Genomic DNA, 17,387 nt, shown 5'->3' on the forward strand with positions numbered 1-17,387 from the left:
ATGGAAGAAACAAGACCAAACTTATATATGATAGCAATAAATGTAATTGGGATAAATTTACTTTTTTTTTTTTTTTTTTTTTTAAGAGATGGGGTTTTTCCATGTTGGCCAGGCTGGTCTCGAACTCCTGACCTCAGGTGATCTGCCCACCTCAGCCTCCCAAAGTGCTGAGGATTACAGGCATGATCTACCGTGCCCGACCTAAATTTACTTATTGAAAAAGTACTATTACTGAGTTAAAAACTAAAGCCACCTATACATTGTTTAAGAGACATACCTAGGCGGGGCATGGTGGCTCACACCTATAATCCCAGCACTTTGGGAGGCCAAGGTGGGAAGATCACTTGAGGTCAGGAGTTCAAGACCAGCCTGGCCAACATGGTGAAACCCCAGCTCTACTAAAAATAAAAAAAGAGAATTAGCTAAGCAGGGTGACATGTGCCTGTAATCGCAGCTACTTGGGAGGCTGAGGCAGGATAATTGCTTGAACCTGGGAGGCAGAGGTTGCAGTGAGCAGAGATCACGCCATTGCACTTCAGCTTGGGCCACAGAGTGAGACTGTTTCTCAGTAAATAAATAAATAAGTAAATAACACATATCTAATGCAAAGCAGCTTAAAGATTGAAAGTAAAACAGTAAGTAAAGATGGAACAGGTATTTGTACACCCATATTAATAGCAGCATTGTTTATAATAGCCAAAAGCTGGAAACAACCCAAATGTCCTTTGACAGATTCATGGATAAACAAAATGCGGTAATATACATACAGTGGGCTATTTTCAGCCTTAAAAAGGAATGAAATAGGCCAGGCACAGTGGCTCATGCTTGTAATCCCAGCATTGTGGGAGGCCGAGGCAGGCAAATCACTTGAGCCCAGCAGTTCGAGGCCAGCCTGAGCAACACGGCAAAACCCTGTCTCTACAGAAAATACAAACATTAGCCAGGCATGGTGGCGCATGCTTATAATCCCAGCTATTGAGGAGGCCGAGGCAAGTGGATTGCTGGAACCCATGAACTGGAAGTTTCAGTGAACTGAGACCAGGTCACTGCACTCCAGTCTGGGTGACAGAGCAAGACCCTGTCTCAAAAAAAAATCAAAAAAAGGAATGAAATTCTGATACGTGTTACAAGATGGGTGAACCTTGAAAATGAAAACATTATGCTAAGTAAGAGCCAGACACAAAAGGACAAATATCATATGATTCCACTTATATGAGGTACCTAGAATAGTCAAGTCCATAGAGACAGAAAGCAGAATAATGGTGGGTGCCAGTGGCTGCGGGGAGAGGGATATGGAGAGTAATTGTTTAAAGGGTATAGAGTTTCAGTTTGGAATGATGAAAAAGTTCTAGAGGTGATGGTGGTGATGGTTGCACAACAATGAATGTACTTGTTGCCACTGAGCTGTACACATAAAAATGGTTAAAATGGCAAGTTTTATGTATATTTTATCACAATTTAAAAAAAGAAACACGAGGCAAGAGATCAGAACAGGAAAAACAGGTGAGCAAAGATATATCAGGCAAATGTAAACAAACAGAGCAGGCGCTGGGATGATAACAATATCGAGCAAAGTTGTATTCAAGGTAAAAAGCATGAAATGGAACAGATTCACTTCAAATTCATCATAAGTACAACAGAATCACCTGTCATAACAGTACAGTACCCGTTTTTAGGGTGTGGTGATGATCAAGTGCAAAAGGAATCCCACAGCAGGAAGTTCTATATGAAGCCCAAGAGGGGAACATCCCCACCAAGGTGACATGATCTGAGGAGGCAAGATTTTTTTTTTTTGAGACCGAGTCTCGCTCTGTCATCCAGGCTGGAGTGTAGTGGCGTGATCTCAGCTCACTGCAACCTCTGCCTTCTGTATTCAAGCGATTATTCTGCCTCAGTCTCCTGAGTAGCTGGGACTACAGGCGCATGACACCACACTCGGCAAAATTTTGCATTTTTTGTAGAGATGGGGTTTCAGAGGAGGCAAGATTTTTAACCTTACCCCGAAGGACAGGAGGAATACTGCTACATAAAGTAAAAGGTAGCACAACATTGAAAAAGGTGGAAATTCAGACTGGCCCATGCTTTATATTAATAGATTTCAAGCTTAGGTATTACTCTTTTAAGAAGTGTGTGTGGGGGCTGGGCGCAGTGGCTCATGCCTGCAGTCCCAGGACTTTGGGAGGCCAAGGCGGATGGATCACCTGAGGTCAGGAGTTCAAGACCAGCCTGGCCAACATGGTGAAACTCCGTCTCTACTGTAAATACAAAAATTAGCCGGGCGTGGTGGTGCGTGCCTAGCTACCTGGGAGGCTGAGGCAGGAGAATTGCTTGAACCTGGGAGGCAGAGGCTGCAGTGAGCCAAGATAGTGCCACTGTACTCCAGCCTGGGTGACAGAGCGAGACTCTGTCTCAAATAAATGAAGTGTGTGTAGGGAGGGAGTTATGCAGACCCATCTTTCCCCCAATTTAAAGTCCAGTCCAACTAGCACACTAGCTATTTCAATTTTGTTGTTTTTTCCCTGAGTAGGTATCCTGTATTCCCAAATCCAGCCAGTTCTTCAGCGCCTCTCGTGACAGGATGGTCATGATGTGGGACTTGCACAGTGCCTCGCAACCAAGGCAGCAACTGTGTGGCCATTCCATGGTGGTCACTGGATTGGCTGTGAGTCCAGGTAAAACAAAGCAGAGCTCTTCCCAACACCTTTGTACTTTCTGAAAAGCCCTGTTCAGGTCCCTACTCACAGGCTGTCTTCTCACCATTGTTTCCAAAGACTCATCACAGCTGTGCAGTGGCTCCCGGGACAACACCCTGCTTCTGTGGGATGTGGTGACAGGACAGACTGTGGAAAGAGCATCTGTCTCCAGGAACGTGGTATGAACTCAAACTTGGTACAGAACAGGGCAGCAGGAAGGAGCATGTGGTAAAGGAAAGGCCCCGGTGGAAGTCAGGAGGAGAGATCAGGAGGCCTATGGGCAGGAATTAGAGCATGGATCCTGATTGCTGTCCCCTAACCTGATGTGAGACCCTGGCCTCTCGGGGTTATTAGATTAGATGGTTCCTTGAGTCTTCTGCTCCAGACAATGATTTTACTCACTTATATTGGAATTTAAGAAGGTGTCTTCATTATTTCTTTTGTTACTCCATTTCTTCTGTGGGCCAGACAATGTGCTAGAACAGGTTTAGTGACCAAGGACATAGTTCCTGTCTTCTAGTTGCTCACAGCTTATGCTTATTGTATGTTCATATGTATAACATCATGAAGTAAGCATTACCTCTTGCTTTGTGTAGAATTTGCATTGCTTTTGAAGGACCCATTGTTTTCTAGTAGCAGACTGGTATAAACTGCAGAGCCTTTGGAGTCAGTCATACCCAGGTTCAAATCATGGATCTATTACTTACAAGCTATGTTAACTCAAGGAAGTTACTTAATCTCTTAGAGTTTCTGTGTCTTCATTTATAAAATGGGGAGTATTCTATTACCTGCTAAGGTTCTTCAGAGACTGAATTGAGATACTAGAAGTGAAATACCTGTCATTGTGCCCGACCCATAGTAAATGTTCTTTAGTGGTCATCAAATTTCAGTCCCAGTCATCTTTTCTAATTTTGAAGACCAGTGCCAATGGTCAGATCTGCTTGCCCCATGCCCTCTGTATTAGTGGAGGTTACTGGAAGAAAAGAGAATCCTGTTACTTTGGAAACTGTTTTATGCCTGTCCAAAAGGGGCCTGCAGGGTAAAAAGAAACACGAATGCTCTTCCTGATCCCCATGAGGTGTTGGGGCTAGAGTTTCAGTGAGCCCACCTCACAACAGGGGCTGTTTAGCTGCCACACAGCTGGGGTTTCAGGCACTCTAAGGGCATATGTATGTATTTTGGTGCTTACAACTGGCCCAGCTGCTACCTTGCTGCTGATAACCTAAGAGATGCAGGTAGAGCATGACTGATAGGTATCTGCAAAACGTAAGATCCCTGTAAATGAATTTGCTAGTTCAGAATCCTTGAGAAGAGGCACAGTGATGCTAGTTAGCACATTTGACAGGAATTACAGCAGAGGAATGACTTGGTGTGGAGAGGCTCTGAACATTTTGCTTTTTCTAGGTCACTCACCTGTGCTGGGTCCCCAGAGAACCATACATACTACAGACCTCTGAAGATAAAACCCTCAGGTGGGCTTACTGAGCAGCAGTGAAAGTATTTCTGGTGAGGTTTGTGGCTCCCATGTATACGTGGCTCCATTTCCACTCTGCTTCTCCACATGGCTCTGCCCTTCCCAGAGCCTTCTTTTCCTCTGAACTTCACTGGTGCTGGGGCCTCTCTGCTCTGGCCCCATGGATCATTAAGGTAGAGATTAGATACCACGAGATCAGGCCAGGTAAAAGCCCCTGTTCCGGATGGTTTCAAAGCATCTGATTCAGCCAGCTCCTGCTGTGTGAACGTGTTCAGATTAACCCCAGAATCAGTCACTTGCTTGTTACACCCTGTCGGGCTGCCTGGCTCCCTTGCTACCTCTGCATGGCTGCTGGTGTTCTCAGTCAGCCAGCCGTCAGCTGAAGCCCTCCCTGGGGAAGCAGGGTTGAAATCAGCATCAGGGGAGTCAGTAAAGTCGATAGTTCTCAGACCGGAGAGCACAACAAGAAACTTTGGTTCTCAGAAGAGATTCTCCTTAGAAAATGGTAGGAATGGGGTAAAGAGGGAAAAATGAAATAAGAAGCAAAACAAAACCCTCCCTAGTGGACCCCATAGCCAAGGTTGGCCATGACCCGTATGTAAATCTTTTGTAACTGATTCTGAATGATAACTGATCTTCCATATCATAATAAGTATCTTTTTAAAAATTTAAGTCACAGGCACAGAAATATCCTTCTGTCCATGGAAAGCAGTGTCTCAAAGGACCAAATTAACAAATTGACTTGTACAATTAAGATGCTTGGTCTCAGTTTCTATTAACCGATCTCAAAATAGAAACAGCTCAGATGTCATTCAATTTGGTTACTTCCTGCCAGCTTTAGAATCTCAGACATTGATCTGGTTCATGCTGCTGTTTTTAGGCAAATCATGCCATTCCAATCTGACTGGCTTACGCAGCAAAGAGTCAAGACTTTTATGGTAGTGGGACTATACGGGTGTATTTCAGCCACATTTACTGCAAGCTAATTTCCTGCCCTAATCTCTTTCAGATTATGGGACAGTCGGGGGCTGCAGGTAGCTCATATGTTTCCTGCAAAGCAGCACATTCAGACCTACTGTGAAGTCAGCGTGGATGGACACAAGTGTATCTCCTGCAGCAATGGCTTTGGAGGAGAAGGGTGTGAAGCCACGGTAGGAAACTGTGTGGGGTCCAGGTATCTGGTTGCTGATGAACAGCTCGCTTACTCTGGCCTCATGCCTGTCGCTGCACTATACAGGCAGGCTCTGCTAATGGCTCAGGCCTCTTTCAAAGGCATACTCTGAGTGATCCTTTGCATTCCACATGCTTCATTTAAGAAACATTCTGGCCAGGCATGGTGGCTCACACCTGTAATCCCAGCACTTTGGGAGATCAAGGCAGGTGTATCACAAGGTCAGGAGATCAAGACCATCCTGACCAATATGATGAAACCCCGTCTCTACTAAAAATACAAAATTAGCTGGGCATGGTGGCACGTGCCTGTAATGCCAGCTACTTGGGAGGCTGAGATAGGAAAATCGCTTGAACCAGTGAGTCGGAGGCTGCACTGAGATCATGCCATTGCACTCCAGCCTGGGTGACAGAGCGAAACTCCATCTCAAAAAGAAAAAAAAGAATCATACAGGAGGCCAAGGCAGAGGATTACTTGAGCCTAGGAGTTTGAGACCAGCTTGGGAAACAGAGCAAGAACCTGTCTCTATAAAAAAAAATAAAAAGTTAGCTGGGCATGGTGGCATGTGCCTTTAGTCCAAGCTATTCAGAGGCTGAGGTGGGAGGATCAATTGAGCCAAGGAGTTTGAGGCCAGCCTGGGCAACAAGAGAGATCCCATCTCTTAAAGAAAAAAAAAAAAAAGAAAGAAAGAAACATTCATCAAACTGGGCCCTCTTAATTAGTAGTAGGAAAGAGGAATGGGATGAGAGTCAAGATAGAGAAGAGCTAAACACAGAACCAGCCTGCTGATGTCTCTACTCCAGAGACATCAGCAGAGCTTGCAGAGGGGAGGGACTGTTTGAAGAACCAGATTTATTCCCATTAGACACATGGCCACAGTAAAGGAAGCTCAAGCTTTTTAGGAAATTTGGAGCTCCAGTGTTGGTCCAGGGCCATCCCTTACTCATATGCCTTCCTTGCAGTTAATTTTGGGGTAGATTGCCTAGGCTCCTCCAATGTACCTTAGATTCATAATTGTAGAATATCCATTAAAAGGGTTATCTAGTATTCGAACAGAACAATTATGGCTCCTTTTTTTTTTTTTTTTTTGAGATGAAGTCTCGCTCTGTCGCCAGACTGGAGTGCAGTGGTGCGATCTTGGCTTACTACAACCTCCATCTCCGGGTTCAAGTGATTCTCCTGCCTCAGCCTCCTGAGTAGCTGGTACTACAGGTGCACACCACCACACCCAGCTAATTTTTGTATTTTTAGTAAAGACGAGGTTTCACCATGTTGGCCAGAATGGTTTCGATCTCTTGACCTCATGATCTGCCCACCTCAGCCTCCCCAAGTGCTGGGATTACAGGCATGAGCCACCTCTCATGGCCTATGGCTCCCATTTTATCGAACATTTCTTGTGTGTTCGGCACCAGGCTGAGCACATTACGTGTACTATCTCATTTAATCCTTAAAAACAACCCCATGAGTTAGGTAGTACTATAATTCCTGTTTTACAGACAAGGAAATAGAGGCATGGCAAGTTGACATCTCTCACACAAGACCACATCCCTAGTAAATGGAAGATTGGGGTGTCGCAGCCTTTGAATGTAGCATCTCTTTTATAAGTGAAACATTTCCAGCTCCTACAGCTATTCCCTGGATAACATGCTGTCCAATAACTTCATTATCTTTTTGGACATAATTCAATTTGCCCTCCTCCCTGAACATTATTCTCCAGCTGTGGTCTGATCTGTGTCAATGAGAGTGGGACTGGCAGCACTGGCTGGCACTTCCCTCTTGTAGACACTAGTCTTCACACATCAAGGGTCAGCATCTAGGCATTAAACCAGAATGTCTCCACCTAGATGTACTTATACCTATGGGGTACCTCTAACCACGGGGTCCCCACAGGACCCACAGATATCAAGAGGTTGAAATAAGGCAGCTGTTGAGTTGCCATGAAAGCAAACAACCCCATACTGTTCCATCATGCTGTAGGACTGGGAGCTTTGAATTTTCTAACCATTAAAGAGGCAAAAACTCTTCTGACACATTCTTAACCAGGGTTGTTTGAGACACAGTTGAGGCTTAAAATAATCACTGGATGGATGGGTCGTTGGGTCTGTGGATGGATGAAGATAAGGGGTAGCTACATGAGCAGGTAAGTGGAGGGAATAGGTGCATTGTGGGAGTGGGGATAGATGGATATTCATGGATGAAGCTAGACAAGTAAGTATGAGCTGGTCCATGTCATTACTTTGCAGTTGTGGGACCTACGACAGACTCGAAACAGAATATGTGAGTACAGGGGGCATTTCCAGACTGTTTCATCCTGTGTCTTTCTACCAAGAGCACTGGCTTTGATGCCTTTAATTGCTACCTCATCACATGATTGCAAGGTGAAGATTTGGAACCAAGATACTGGAGGTAAGAAGCCTGCTGTCAGTTCTCCTCAAAAGATACATGAAGTCCTGAAGCCTTCTTTAAAACCCTTCTTCCCATTGCTCAGCATTACAAAGCCACCCATCTTTTGCCACTGTCCAGGCCCATGGTTAAGAGATGATGTCAAGATGCTATCCCCATTTATCCCCTGGTACCATGTCGTATAGACTCATTCCTGAGAACTCAAGTAGATTTGGCTCTTACGTTCTTTCTAACTGAAGTTCCTCATGACATTCTAATTTGTGACACTCAAAATATCTGGAAAAGAGAACAACAATTGCCACTTTTGAATTCTTCTTTTAAGGACTAAAATGAAAGCCTCAGCTCTTGGTGGGGGTAAGGACAGTTTCAGAAAGTCTCTGCCCTGTTTCGATTCTGTAGCTGAAGTTTAAGAACTCAGTAAGCTCATAACATTTCAAAACATCAGAGAAAAAGATGTCTTATGCAACCGAACTCCCCAGAGTCCTGGATCTGCTGGAGCCAGCTCTTGCTGGCCGATTGTTAAATATTCAGGATTTTTATGAGCTGACTTTTAAACCTTTGGCAGCCTGAAATCTGATCATGGTGGAGGTATTTATACCATTAAAATTGACAAGTGCTGTGAATCGGTAGTGGTGGCGTTCTTTCTTCCAGAAAGCTGGTTTACCAGCACCCTACTGCCTCCATTTATTCTGTCCTAGACACAGGGTTCTGCCACAGATAGAAATAGCTTGACTTAAAGAACTTTAAACCAAATCTCTCCTACAGCAATCTTCTAGAACTCAGGTCCTCTCAGGGGAAACAGGGTAGTTCCCTCAGAGAAAAGAGGTGGGACCATGTCTTGTGGGCACTCTGCACACAGCTGTGGCCACAAGTCAAACTTCCATAGTAAGGACAGCCTGTTGTACCCTTACCTGGAGTGGCTTCTCCAGTCACCCAGGTGTAACAGTTGCATGATGAGAAAAAGCAGATGTTTTAGACTTAATGATCATAAACCTGACCAAGCAGAATGAGGTCTGAAAGTGTTGACCTGACCAAGTGGTTCAGCTTCTCTGCCCACCAGGTATGTGCCTATAGTTCTTAGAAGAGTGGCCTCCAAGATGCAGATGGAGGGAGACTGGGTCAGCTGAAACCCCCAAATACTGCCTTTAAGGTCCCCCATTACCCTTCATCTCCAAGACATCAAGACCCCAGGAAGCCAGCAGCTAAAGATCAGTATCCTTGTATTTCTTTCCCTGCCTGGGTCCTGCTTTATTCTCTGGCCAGGTGACTGAGGGCATCTTTGTAACATGTCCTTAGCCATGAGACCCCGATTGTCTAAACATACTTCTTGGTGATGATATGCATCCTGTTTGGCCCATGTGCCATTTTCTACCATTGAAGTCATGGGGTTGGCCCAAGTTCTGACCTCCCTGGTATGCTTTCCTCAGAAGAAGTGGGGCCTCTCTCATACAGGTTAGATATGTACAGAAAATGCTTTATTTCCTCGCATTTCTCATGAAGACATCACATTTCATGATGCTACACTCTTGGCCTAATCTGCCGGTTCTGCTTTTCGCTGCAGCCTGCCTTTTCACCTTGTCTCTGGATGGATCAGGACCCTTGACTTCTCTGGCTGTTGGTGATGCCATCTCCTTACTATGTGCAAGTTTTAACAGAGGAATTCGCTTACTCAGAGTGGACCACAGCCGAGGGCTGGAACTGCAGGAAGTGGCAGCTTTCTGAGGCCAAGAGACACTCCCTGGACAATATCAAACCATGGCTCCTCCTCAGTGTGGCTTTGTGTCTTTCCCTGTTATCTTGCGGGGAGTGTGATGTAGGGCTGGTATTCTTTGCTTATGTTCATTTAGAAGATATATCAGTGTTGTAAGTCAAATAATTTAAGTCCATTAATTCAAAATCAGGTATAGAGTCCAGAAATATGGACTAAAGTTCTGTAAGTTAAATACAAATGCAACTTTTTAGTGAACTTTCAGGACTACTCTTCAGAAAAAGTTTATTGCTCAGAATGATGACCTGTAAGTGTAAAGAGTGGCAGGCCTCTGTGAAAGTCAGAACAGGGCTTGAGCCTCCGGAACTGATCCTTTCCAAGTCTTTACAAAAGAAAAAAGGCAGTGGGGAGAGAGACTGTTTTGGTTACCTCAAAAATAACGGAGATGGGAAAGAATAGTTCAGCTCCATAGAGGAGACAGATTATAGACAATGAGATTAAGCTCCAGTCACTGCTCCTCAGCAATGTGGAGAATCAAAGTAAGGGCAAGAAAGTGAAAGCTTTGACTTCTATTCAAAGTGGCAGCAGAGTTGGGGGCGGGGAGAGACAGTAGCACCCTTCTAGCCCAAAGCTACTGAGCTTGTGTGAAAATCAGACCTGAGATGGCTCGAAGCAGCTAAGAGCCACATGGGTATTGGCCAGAGTTATAGGAGTTAACACACCTGTTCTACAGATGAGAAAACATTCAGATTCAAAGATCAAGGCCAAAAATATCTCACTTGCAATTTTAATATTTTTATTTGGATTTATATAAATGAAACATATTATATATATATATATATATATATATTTGGAATGGCCAGAGTGAGGTAAAGGGGATCTCTGAAATAACATTAGAACACATAGGAAAAACGAGGTGGGCGGATCACTTAAGGTCAGGAGTTTGAAACCAGCCCGGCTAACATGGTGAAACCCCATTTCTACTAAAAAATACAAAAATTAGCCGGTGTAATGGTACGTGCCTGTAGTCCCAGCTACTGAGGTCATGCCACCGCACTCCAGCCTGTGTGATAGAGTGAAACCTTGTCTTGGAAAAAAAAAAAAAAAAAGAACATACAGGAAAAAGGAAAGGGGTGGAGTCAACTGTGCCCCAGATACTAAGCCCCCTTCAGTGAGGAAGGGCAAGGTGCTCAGGCCTGCCCGTGTGGCCCCCAGGAGTCAGTCCTCAGCCTTGTGCTCACAGGCCCATTTTCCTCCAGGGAAAATGAAGTCCTTCCTGCCTTCAGAGACGCCCACACATAAGGCACACGAGGCCTGGAGATTCCCTTTCTGACAAGTCCCAGCCAAAGAAAGATTTTGCATTTGTCTTCTCTGGCCTCTGTATGTCTCTGATACCAGTGGCTGACAGCCACCTTCCTTGTTCCCTCTCTTGGTGTGATCATGGCTAACTGCAGCCTTGGTCACCAGGGCTCAATCAATCCTTCCTTCTTAACCTCCCAAGTAGCGGGGACTGCAGGCATGCACCACCATACCTGGCTAATTTTTGTGTGTGTGTTTTTTGTACAGGTGGGTTTTTGCCATGTTGTCTAAGCCGATCTCAAACTCCTGGGCTCAGGTGATCCATCTGTCTCGGAGCCTCCTTAAGTGTTGGGATTACAGGCATGAGCCACCGCATCCAACTGAGAGTCTGTTCTTAAGCTAGTACAAAGAGTCATATTGGACTGAGAATTTAGCAGGATGATCTTGGGCAAGTTATAAAATCTTTTTCCTCTTCACTTTATAACATGGGGCTCATGATCATACCTCGCCACAGGGCCGTTCTGAAGACTGGATATAACTACTTTAAATGCCAGGAAAGGTGGTGGGCACTGACAAATGGTAGCCATAGTTAGTTATTGTCCTCCCTGTCCAAACTAAATGTTCCCTTTTCCATATGAAACATTTACTATTCCTTCGTCCATTCTTAGATCTTCTCCTCTAACACTTTAGTCATTGTTTCACACTCCTTTGATTCCTTGTTATGGATCTTTCAACTCTGGAAAGGCAAAGGGGTAGTGGGAGAGGAAGCTATGTCGCTGAGCATCTACAGAGGGCTAAATACATTTATTCTCATTTGTTATTCCCAATATTCCTGTATTATTTCCATTTCACAGATGAGGAAGCCGACTCTAGAGACATGCAGTACTTTGCCCAAAGTTACACACATATTAAGTGTAACACCACAGAGTGTGGTGGTGCATGCCTGTAGTTCCAGCTACTCGGTATGAACCTGGGTCTGCCTGACTCAAAGCCCAAACGCTTTCCTTCGCAGCCTTTTGTGATGTTTGCATGATGTCACAGAGTCATAGACCATGACATTGTTTGTATCTTCAAGACCAGTTATTAACTTTCTGGCTCCAAGTAGAGCCCCTGCCCAAGTGCCTAGGGGCAGTAGACAGCTGACTCAGGGACAGTCCTAGCATGTGCTGGATTATTAGTGCTGCAGCTGACACTTTTTCCCAGAGGGGAGAGAGGCAAGTCAGAAAGTCCACGGGAATGAGTTGGGAGGGGGTCCCAGGGAAGGGGGACAGGCTGCCAGGAGAAGGAAAGTACATGTGAGAAAATAGTAGGGCTCTGATGAGTTAGTAGGGTCCTATTACCAATCAAATTATTTCCACAAACTGTACGTTTGCTTCATGTCAAATTATCTATTCATTTTAAGTAGAAAATAGATTAGTAAATGTTAGTGTTTGTAGAGGACGTTTTTTAGTCTGATACGCCCTAATGCTGCATGTAGTTGAATACCATGTAATTGAGATACTCTCAGCACCTAAGATACGGGCTGCTAAAATTCATTCATTCCTTGAACATTCACTGAACACTTCATTTTAGAGGCTACCCCTCTAAAATCTTATCAAGGAATTTTCCAAAGGTAGATGACTTTTTTCCCAGGAAGTTGCATAAACCCTTGGAATCTGGCCAATTGCATATTTTAAATGGAAATATGTGTGTATATTTACTTACATATTTATGATTTAAATATATATACTTAAGGAAAAATGGATGTTTATTATTAATGTTCTTCATTTTGGCACAGAAAAGTGTAGAACTCAGGTCACTTGGTGTTTTTACAGTCTGACAGTGAGAAAAAAACTATTTCCAAATGGCCTTCTGAAACATAATTATTAAAGAACAGCTTTATCATTAGAAATGTAATAGATGGGCCAGGGGCAGTGGTCACACCTGTAATCCCAGTGCTTTGGGAGGCAGAGGCAGGCGGATCACTGAAGGCCAGGAGTCTGAGACCAGCAAGGCCAAAATGGTGAAACCTCATCTCTACTAAAAATCCAAAAATTAGCTGGGCATGGTGGCGCGCACCCGTGGTCCCAGCTACTCAGGAGGCTGAGGCAGAAGAATCGCTTGAATATGGGAGGCAGAGGCTGCAGTGAGTGGAGATTGCGCCACTGCACTCCAGCCTGGACAACAGAGTGAGACTCCATCTCAAAACAAAAAAAAGAAAAGAAAAGAAAAGAAATGCAGTAGACTGCTACTTGTTTTCCTGAAATCGGCACAGCTTCTTGGCACAGGCTGCCCAGCTAAGAGACTACATTCCCAGCTAGGCAGGCCATGAGAATCAGTGCTTGCCAGTGGATTGTGAGTGGAAGTAATGTGTATAACTTCTACCTATTTGCTTGCCCGGGACTCCCCTCTGATCCTTCTCCACTAGCTGGAATGCAGACTGCCAGCAACAGCTTCAACTCTCAATGAGGACAAGATGATGGCACAACAAGAGAGAAGAAAGCGAGGGCCCCGAGTAACATTGAGGAGATGAGTTCCTCCACCAGCCTGATGGGACCGTAACTGGAAAGGGAAATGAACTGCGTTCTTTTAATACCACATATAACCTCTCAACTTTCAATTCAAGTATAGTAATCATGTAAAAAGTTTCAGATATCTTAAATTCATAGCTTGCTGGATTTCATAAACGGAACATTCTGGTCATCAGTACCTAGATGAAGAAGCGGAACACATCAGGAACCCAGATGGTCTCTCATACTCTTCTCCAGGCCCATTTGTCAAGGAATTTGTAATAACATAAATGGATTTCACCCGTTTTTCTACTTTATGTAAATGGAATCATAGTGTATTATGGTAGATGGACCACAGATTTCTCCATTCCTGTATGTGTGACCCTCCTTTGCAATGTGACTTCTACTCATGGAGAGGTAGGGTCTATTTTCACACCCTTGAATCTGGGCTGGGCTTCTGACTTGTGGTGTGATCAACAGAATGCAGAGGAACGGACACGATACAGCTCCCGAGGCTGGGCCCTTACAACCCTTGCCTGTTACAACCTTTAGCTTTAAGACTCTGCAACTTCTCCTTTCACTCTCTTGGAATGCCGCCCTTAGACTGCCGTGTAAGGAAAGTGGTCTAGGCCACCTGGGAAAGAACGGAGCATTGCCAGAATGAGATCACGTGACGGTACCTCAGCCCTTCCCACCCAGCCAAATCTGCAGCTGAGTGCAGCCTTATGAGTCAACTCAGGTGAAATCAGAAGAGAAATTACACAGCTATTCCATCTTCTCATGAGAAGTAACCAATCTGTTGTTTTAAGACATTAAGTTTTGGGTTCTAACCTTATTATGCAGTGAAACAAGTACAGATTAGTGAAACGGGCGTGTACTCTTATTTTTGGTCAGTCTTCTCTTGCTCAATATGTTTGTAAGATTGTTCCATATTGCTGCATGTAGTTCAGTACCATTAACTCTTAAGCTGTATCCTATTCCATTGCATGAAAATATTGTAATTTATCTATTTAACTACTGATGGACATTTGGGGGCAGTTTCTAGTTTGAGATTCTTACAAATAGTGCTGCTATGAACATCCTAATATAACGTCTTTTGGTGAACATCTGCAATACCTGTGTTTATTACATAACCAGCAGAGGACTTGCTGGGCTGTACATAGCGGAATTCACATGATCAGTTTTAGTAGATATTGTCAATTTTCCAAAGAGGTTGTACCAATTTACTTCCCACAAGCTGTGCAGAAGCGTTAGTGGAGTGTCAGTTGTTCCATGCCCTTGGCAACACTTTGTGCCCTTGACCTTTACAACCCTCTATTTTAAAGATGAGTGTGTAGATGTTGAAGAGTGCACCAGGGGAATGTTTGCTCCAGAGCCAATCACAGAAGGAAGTTGGGCCAGCTAGTTTTGGCATCTGCCTTCTCCCTGACAGCTCCGGTGAAGAGGCCAGACTTTAACACTAAAACCTTATATGTGTACAGTGCCCTATATTTTACATACTACTTTCACAATCATAACCTCATCTGATTCTTCCAGTAAAACAACACTCTAATAAAGGCAACATGGAGATTATTACCTGTGTTCTACAGAGAAGAAAAAGTGACTTGCCCAGGGTCACAGCGTGTGCAGAGCCCAGATGGAAGCTCAGGTCTGACCTGCAGATTGGCTCTGGCCACCAAGACCCGCTCTGGCATCGTCCTGGTGGTAGTGGGCATGAAGGCTGAGGGGAGGGGGGCAGGTAGAAGGTGTTTGCATCTATGGAATAAGCAACATGGGTTTAAACATCATGGAAGGAGGGAACATCCAACCCATTTCCAGATGTTATCTCTCCAGGGTCTGGAACATAGCATCCTGCCATTCAAGATCCTACAGACAGCAAATTGAAAATCCCAGCTTTGGGCAGGGCATCGTGGCTCACACCTGTAATACCAGCACTTTGGGAGGCCAAGGTGGGAGGATCACGTGAGGTCAGGAGTTCAAGACCAGTATGGCCAACATGATGAAATCCTGTATCTACTAAAAATACAAAAATTAGCTGGGCGTGGTGGTGTGTGCCTATAATCCTAGCTACTTGGGAGGCTGAGGCAGGAGAATTGCCTGAACCCAGGAGGCAGAGGTTGCCATGAGCTGAGATCACGCCACTGCACTCCAACCTGGGCCACAGAGTGAGACTCCATCTCAAAAAAAAAAAAAAGGAAAAGAAAATCCCAGCTTTGGGTCAAGGAGTTGTTGTTAGCTGGCACTGCATGTTCAGATGCTGGACTCAGTTTGCCTGGATTAATTTTTTGGTAACTGGCTACCTTCACATAGTAACAATGCAGATGCTTAAAATGAGGCTGCATGGAAGCTGCCTGTGATTCACCCTACATGAAAAACACAGGTAACAAAAACCACAGTACAGCATCATCCTATTTTGGTAAAAATTTGTCCATATACATGTCTGTACATTCATAGATAAAGGCCTGGAAGAAATACGGAAAAATATTAATAGTGTTGTATCTGGGTATTGAGTTTGAGTTTAAAAATTAATTTACTTTCTACTTTGTGCCTTTCTATATTGCTTGATTTTTTTTTTTTTTTTTGGCAGTGAGGATGTATCAGGTTTTTAAAAAAATTTTTTTTAATAGAGAATACCTTCACAAAGTCATAATCAAGAGTCCAAAAGATTATACACCAAAAATTCCTTCTCTTGGCCAGGCACGGTGGCTCACACCTGTAATCCCAGCACTTTGGCAGGCCAAGGCAGGCGAATCACCTGAGGTCGGGAGTTTGAGACCAGCCTGACCAACATGGAGAAACACCATTTCTACTAAAAATACAAAAATTAGCCAGGCGTGGTGGTGCATACCTGTAATCCCAACTATTCGGGAGGCTGAGGCAGAGGAATTGCTTGAACCCGGTAGGTGGAGGTTGCGGTGAGCCAAGATCACACCATTGCACTCCAGCCTGGGCGACAGGAGCCAAACTCCAAAAAACAAAAACAAAAACAAAAAATTCCTTCTCTCATCCCTGTCTGCCTTCCATCTGGCTCCCTCCAGAGGTAAACAGTGTGACCAGTAACTAGTGTATCCTTTTAGAGACTATGCACATATAAGCAAATGTTGGTTTTTTCCTATTATCACTTTTACAACCAAAATACAATAAAACTACCTTCATTTTGAAGAAAAGGCTGTAGAAGACTCTTTGATGATATAAAATGATAAGTGAAAAACAGAGGCTAGAAAACTATACACAGTGTGACATTTTGTATGAAATTATTATATAAATATATAATTTAAAAATATATAAAGTATACATTTAAAATATAAAGAGAGAGAAAAGCTGTAATCCAAATGTGTGGGCAATTATCTATGTGTCTAGGGTTTTAGATGAGTTTATGCTCTCTCTCTCTTTTTTTTTTTTTCACAAGAGTGTCACCCTGTTCTTAGGCTGGAGTGCAGTGGCATGATCTCAGCTCACTGCAACATCTGCCTCCCAGGTTCAAGCAGTTCCCCTGCCTCAGCCTCCCAAGTAGCTGGAATTACAGGCACGTGTCACCATGCCTGGCTAATTTTTGTATTTTAGTAGAGACAGGGTTTCACCATGTTGGTCAGACTGGTCTCAAACTCCCAACCTCGTGATCCGCCTGCCTCAGCCTCCCAAAGTGCTGGGATTACAGGTGTGAGCCACTGCACCTGGCCAGATTTTGCGTTTCTAACAATCTCTAAGTGATGCCTGTGTTGCTGGAACTGTCCTAAATGCTAGACAAGACTCAGGCAAGGTTCTGAGTGATGAAGACATGGTGGCCTCCTAGGGAGAGTTGCCCTCTGCCCTTGACTGGGGCTTGCTAAACACTAACCATCTTGGATTCTAAACTTGCTGCAGTCATCACCTTTTCTCCATCTTTCTGCCTCCGGCCACCTCTTCCTTCCCAGATGGGTTAAAACCACCCCACGCCTCTGCTCCAGACCTTGGCTGGGCTCCACAGAGTCTCATGACTCTTCACTCATCGGGGTCTAAGGTACTGCTTAGGTGAGGTGCTTTCTGACCTTGCCCCTACAAGCTTGAACTTAATAAATTAGTTTAACTTTCAAATTCCTGAGATGCCTCACTATCTCTCCTGGGTATCTCCCTGGAAAAATTTTCCACTGTTGGGAAAGCACTTCTTAGC

The 17,387-nt window shown here is 44.3% G+C and overlaps 1 protein-coding gene across 8 annotated transcripts in view; it reads left to right on the plus strand.

Moving 5' to 3' along the window:
- Nucleotides 1-14,341, plus strand: part of WDR31 (WD repeat domain 31) — a 28,915-nt gene extending 14,574 nt beyond the window's left edge. For 5 of the 8 annotated variants that reach the window (XM_064378788.1, XM_012461871.3, XM_012461869.2 and 2 more), the window contains 5 exons: nucleotides 2,528-2,672; nucleotides 2,772-2,872; nucleotides 4,098-4,165; nucleotides 5,177-5,318; nucleotides 7,582-9,296. In XM_064378788.1, the coding sequence (XP_064234858.1) occupies nucleotides 2,528-2,672; nucleotides 2,772-2,872; nucleotides 4,098-4,165; nucleotides 5,177-5,318; nucleotides 7,582-7,926 (801 nt within the window). In that variant the 3' untranslated portion in view covers nucleotides 7,927-9,296. The other 3 variants (XM_012461872.3, XM_012461873.3, XM_064378809.1) reach the window with 2 other exon arrangements.
- Nucleotides 14,342-17,387: the final 3,046 nt, after the last annotated feature.

Source organism: Aotus nancymaae, unplaced genomic scaffold (assembly GCF_030222135.1).
Source record: "Aotus nancymaae isolate 86718 unplaced genomic scaffold, 86718_ANA_hifiasm-v0.15.2.pri h1tg000003l, whole genome shotgun sequence".
Taxonomy (NCBI): Eukaryota; Metazoa; Chordata; class Mammalia; order Primates; family Aotidae; genus Aotus; species Aotus nancymaae.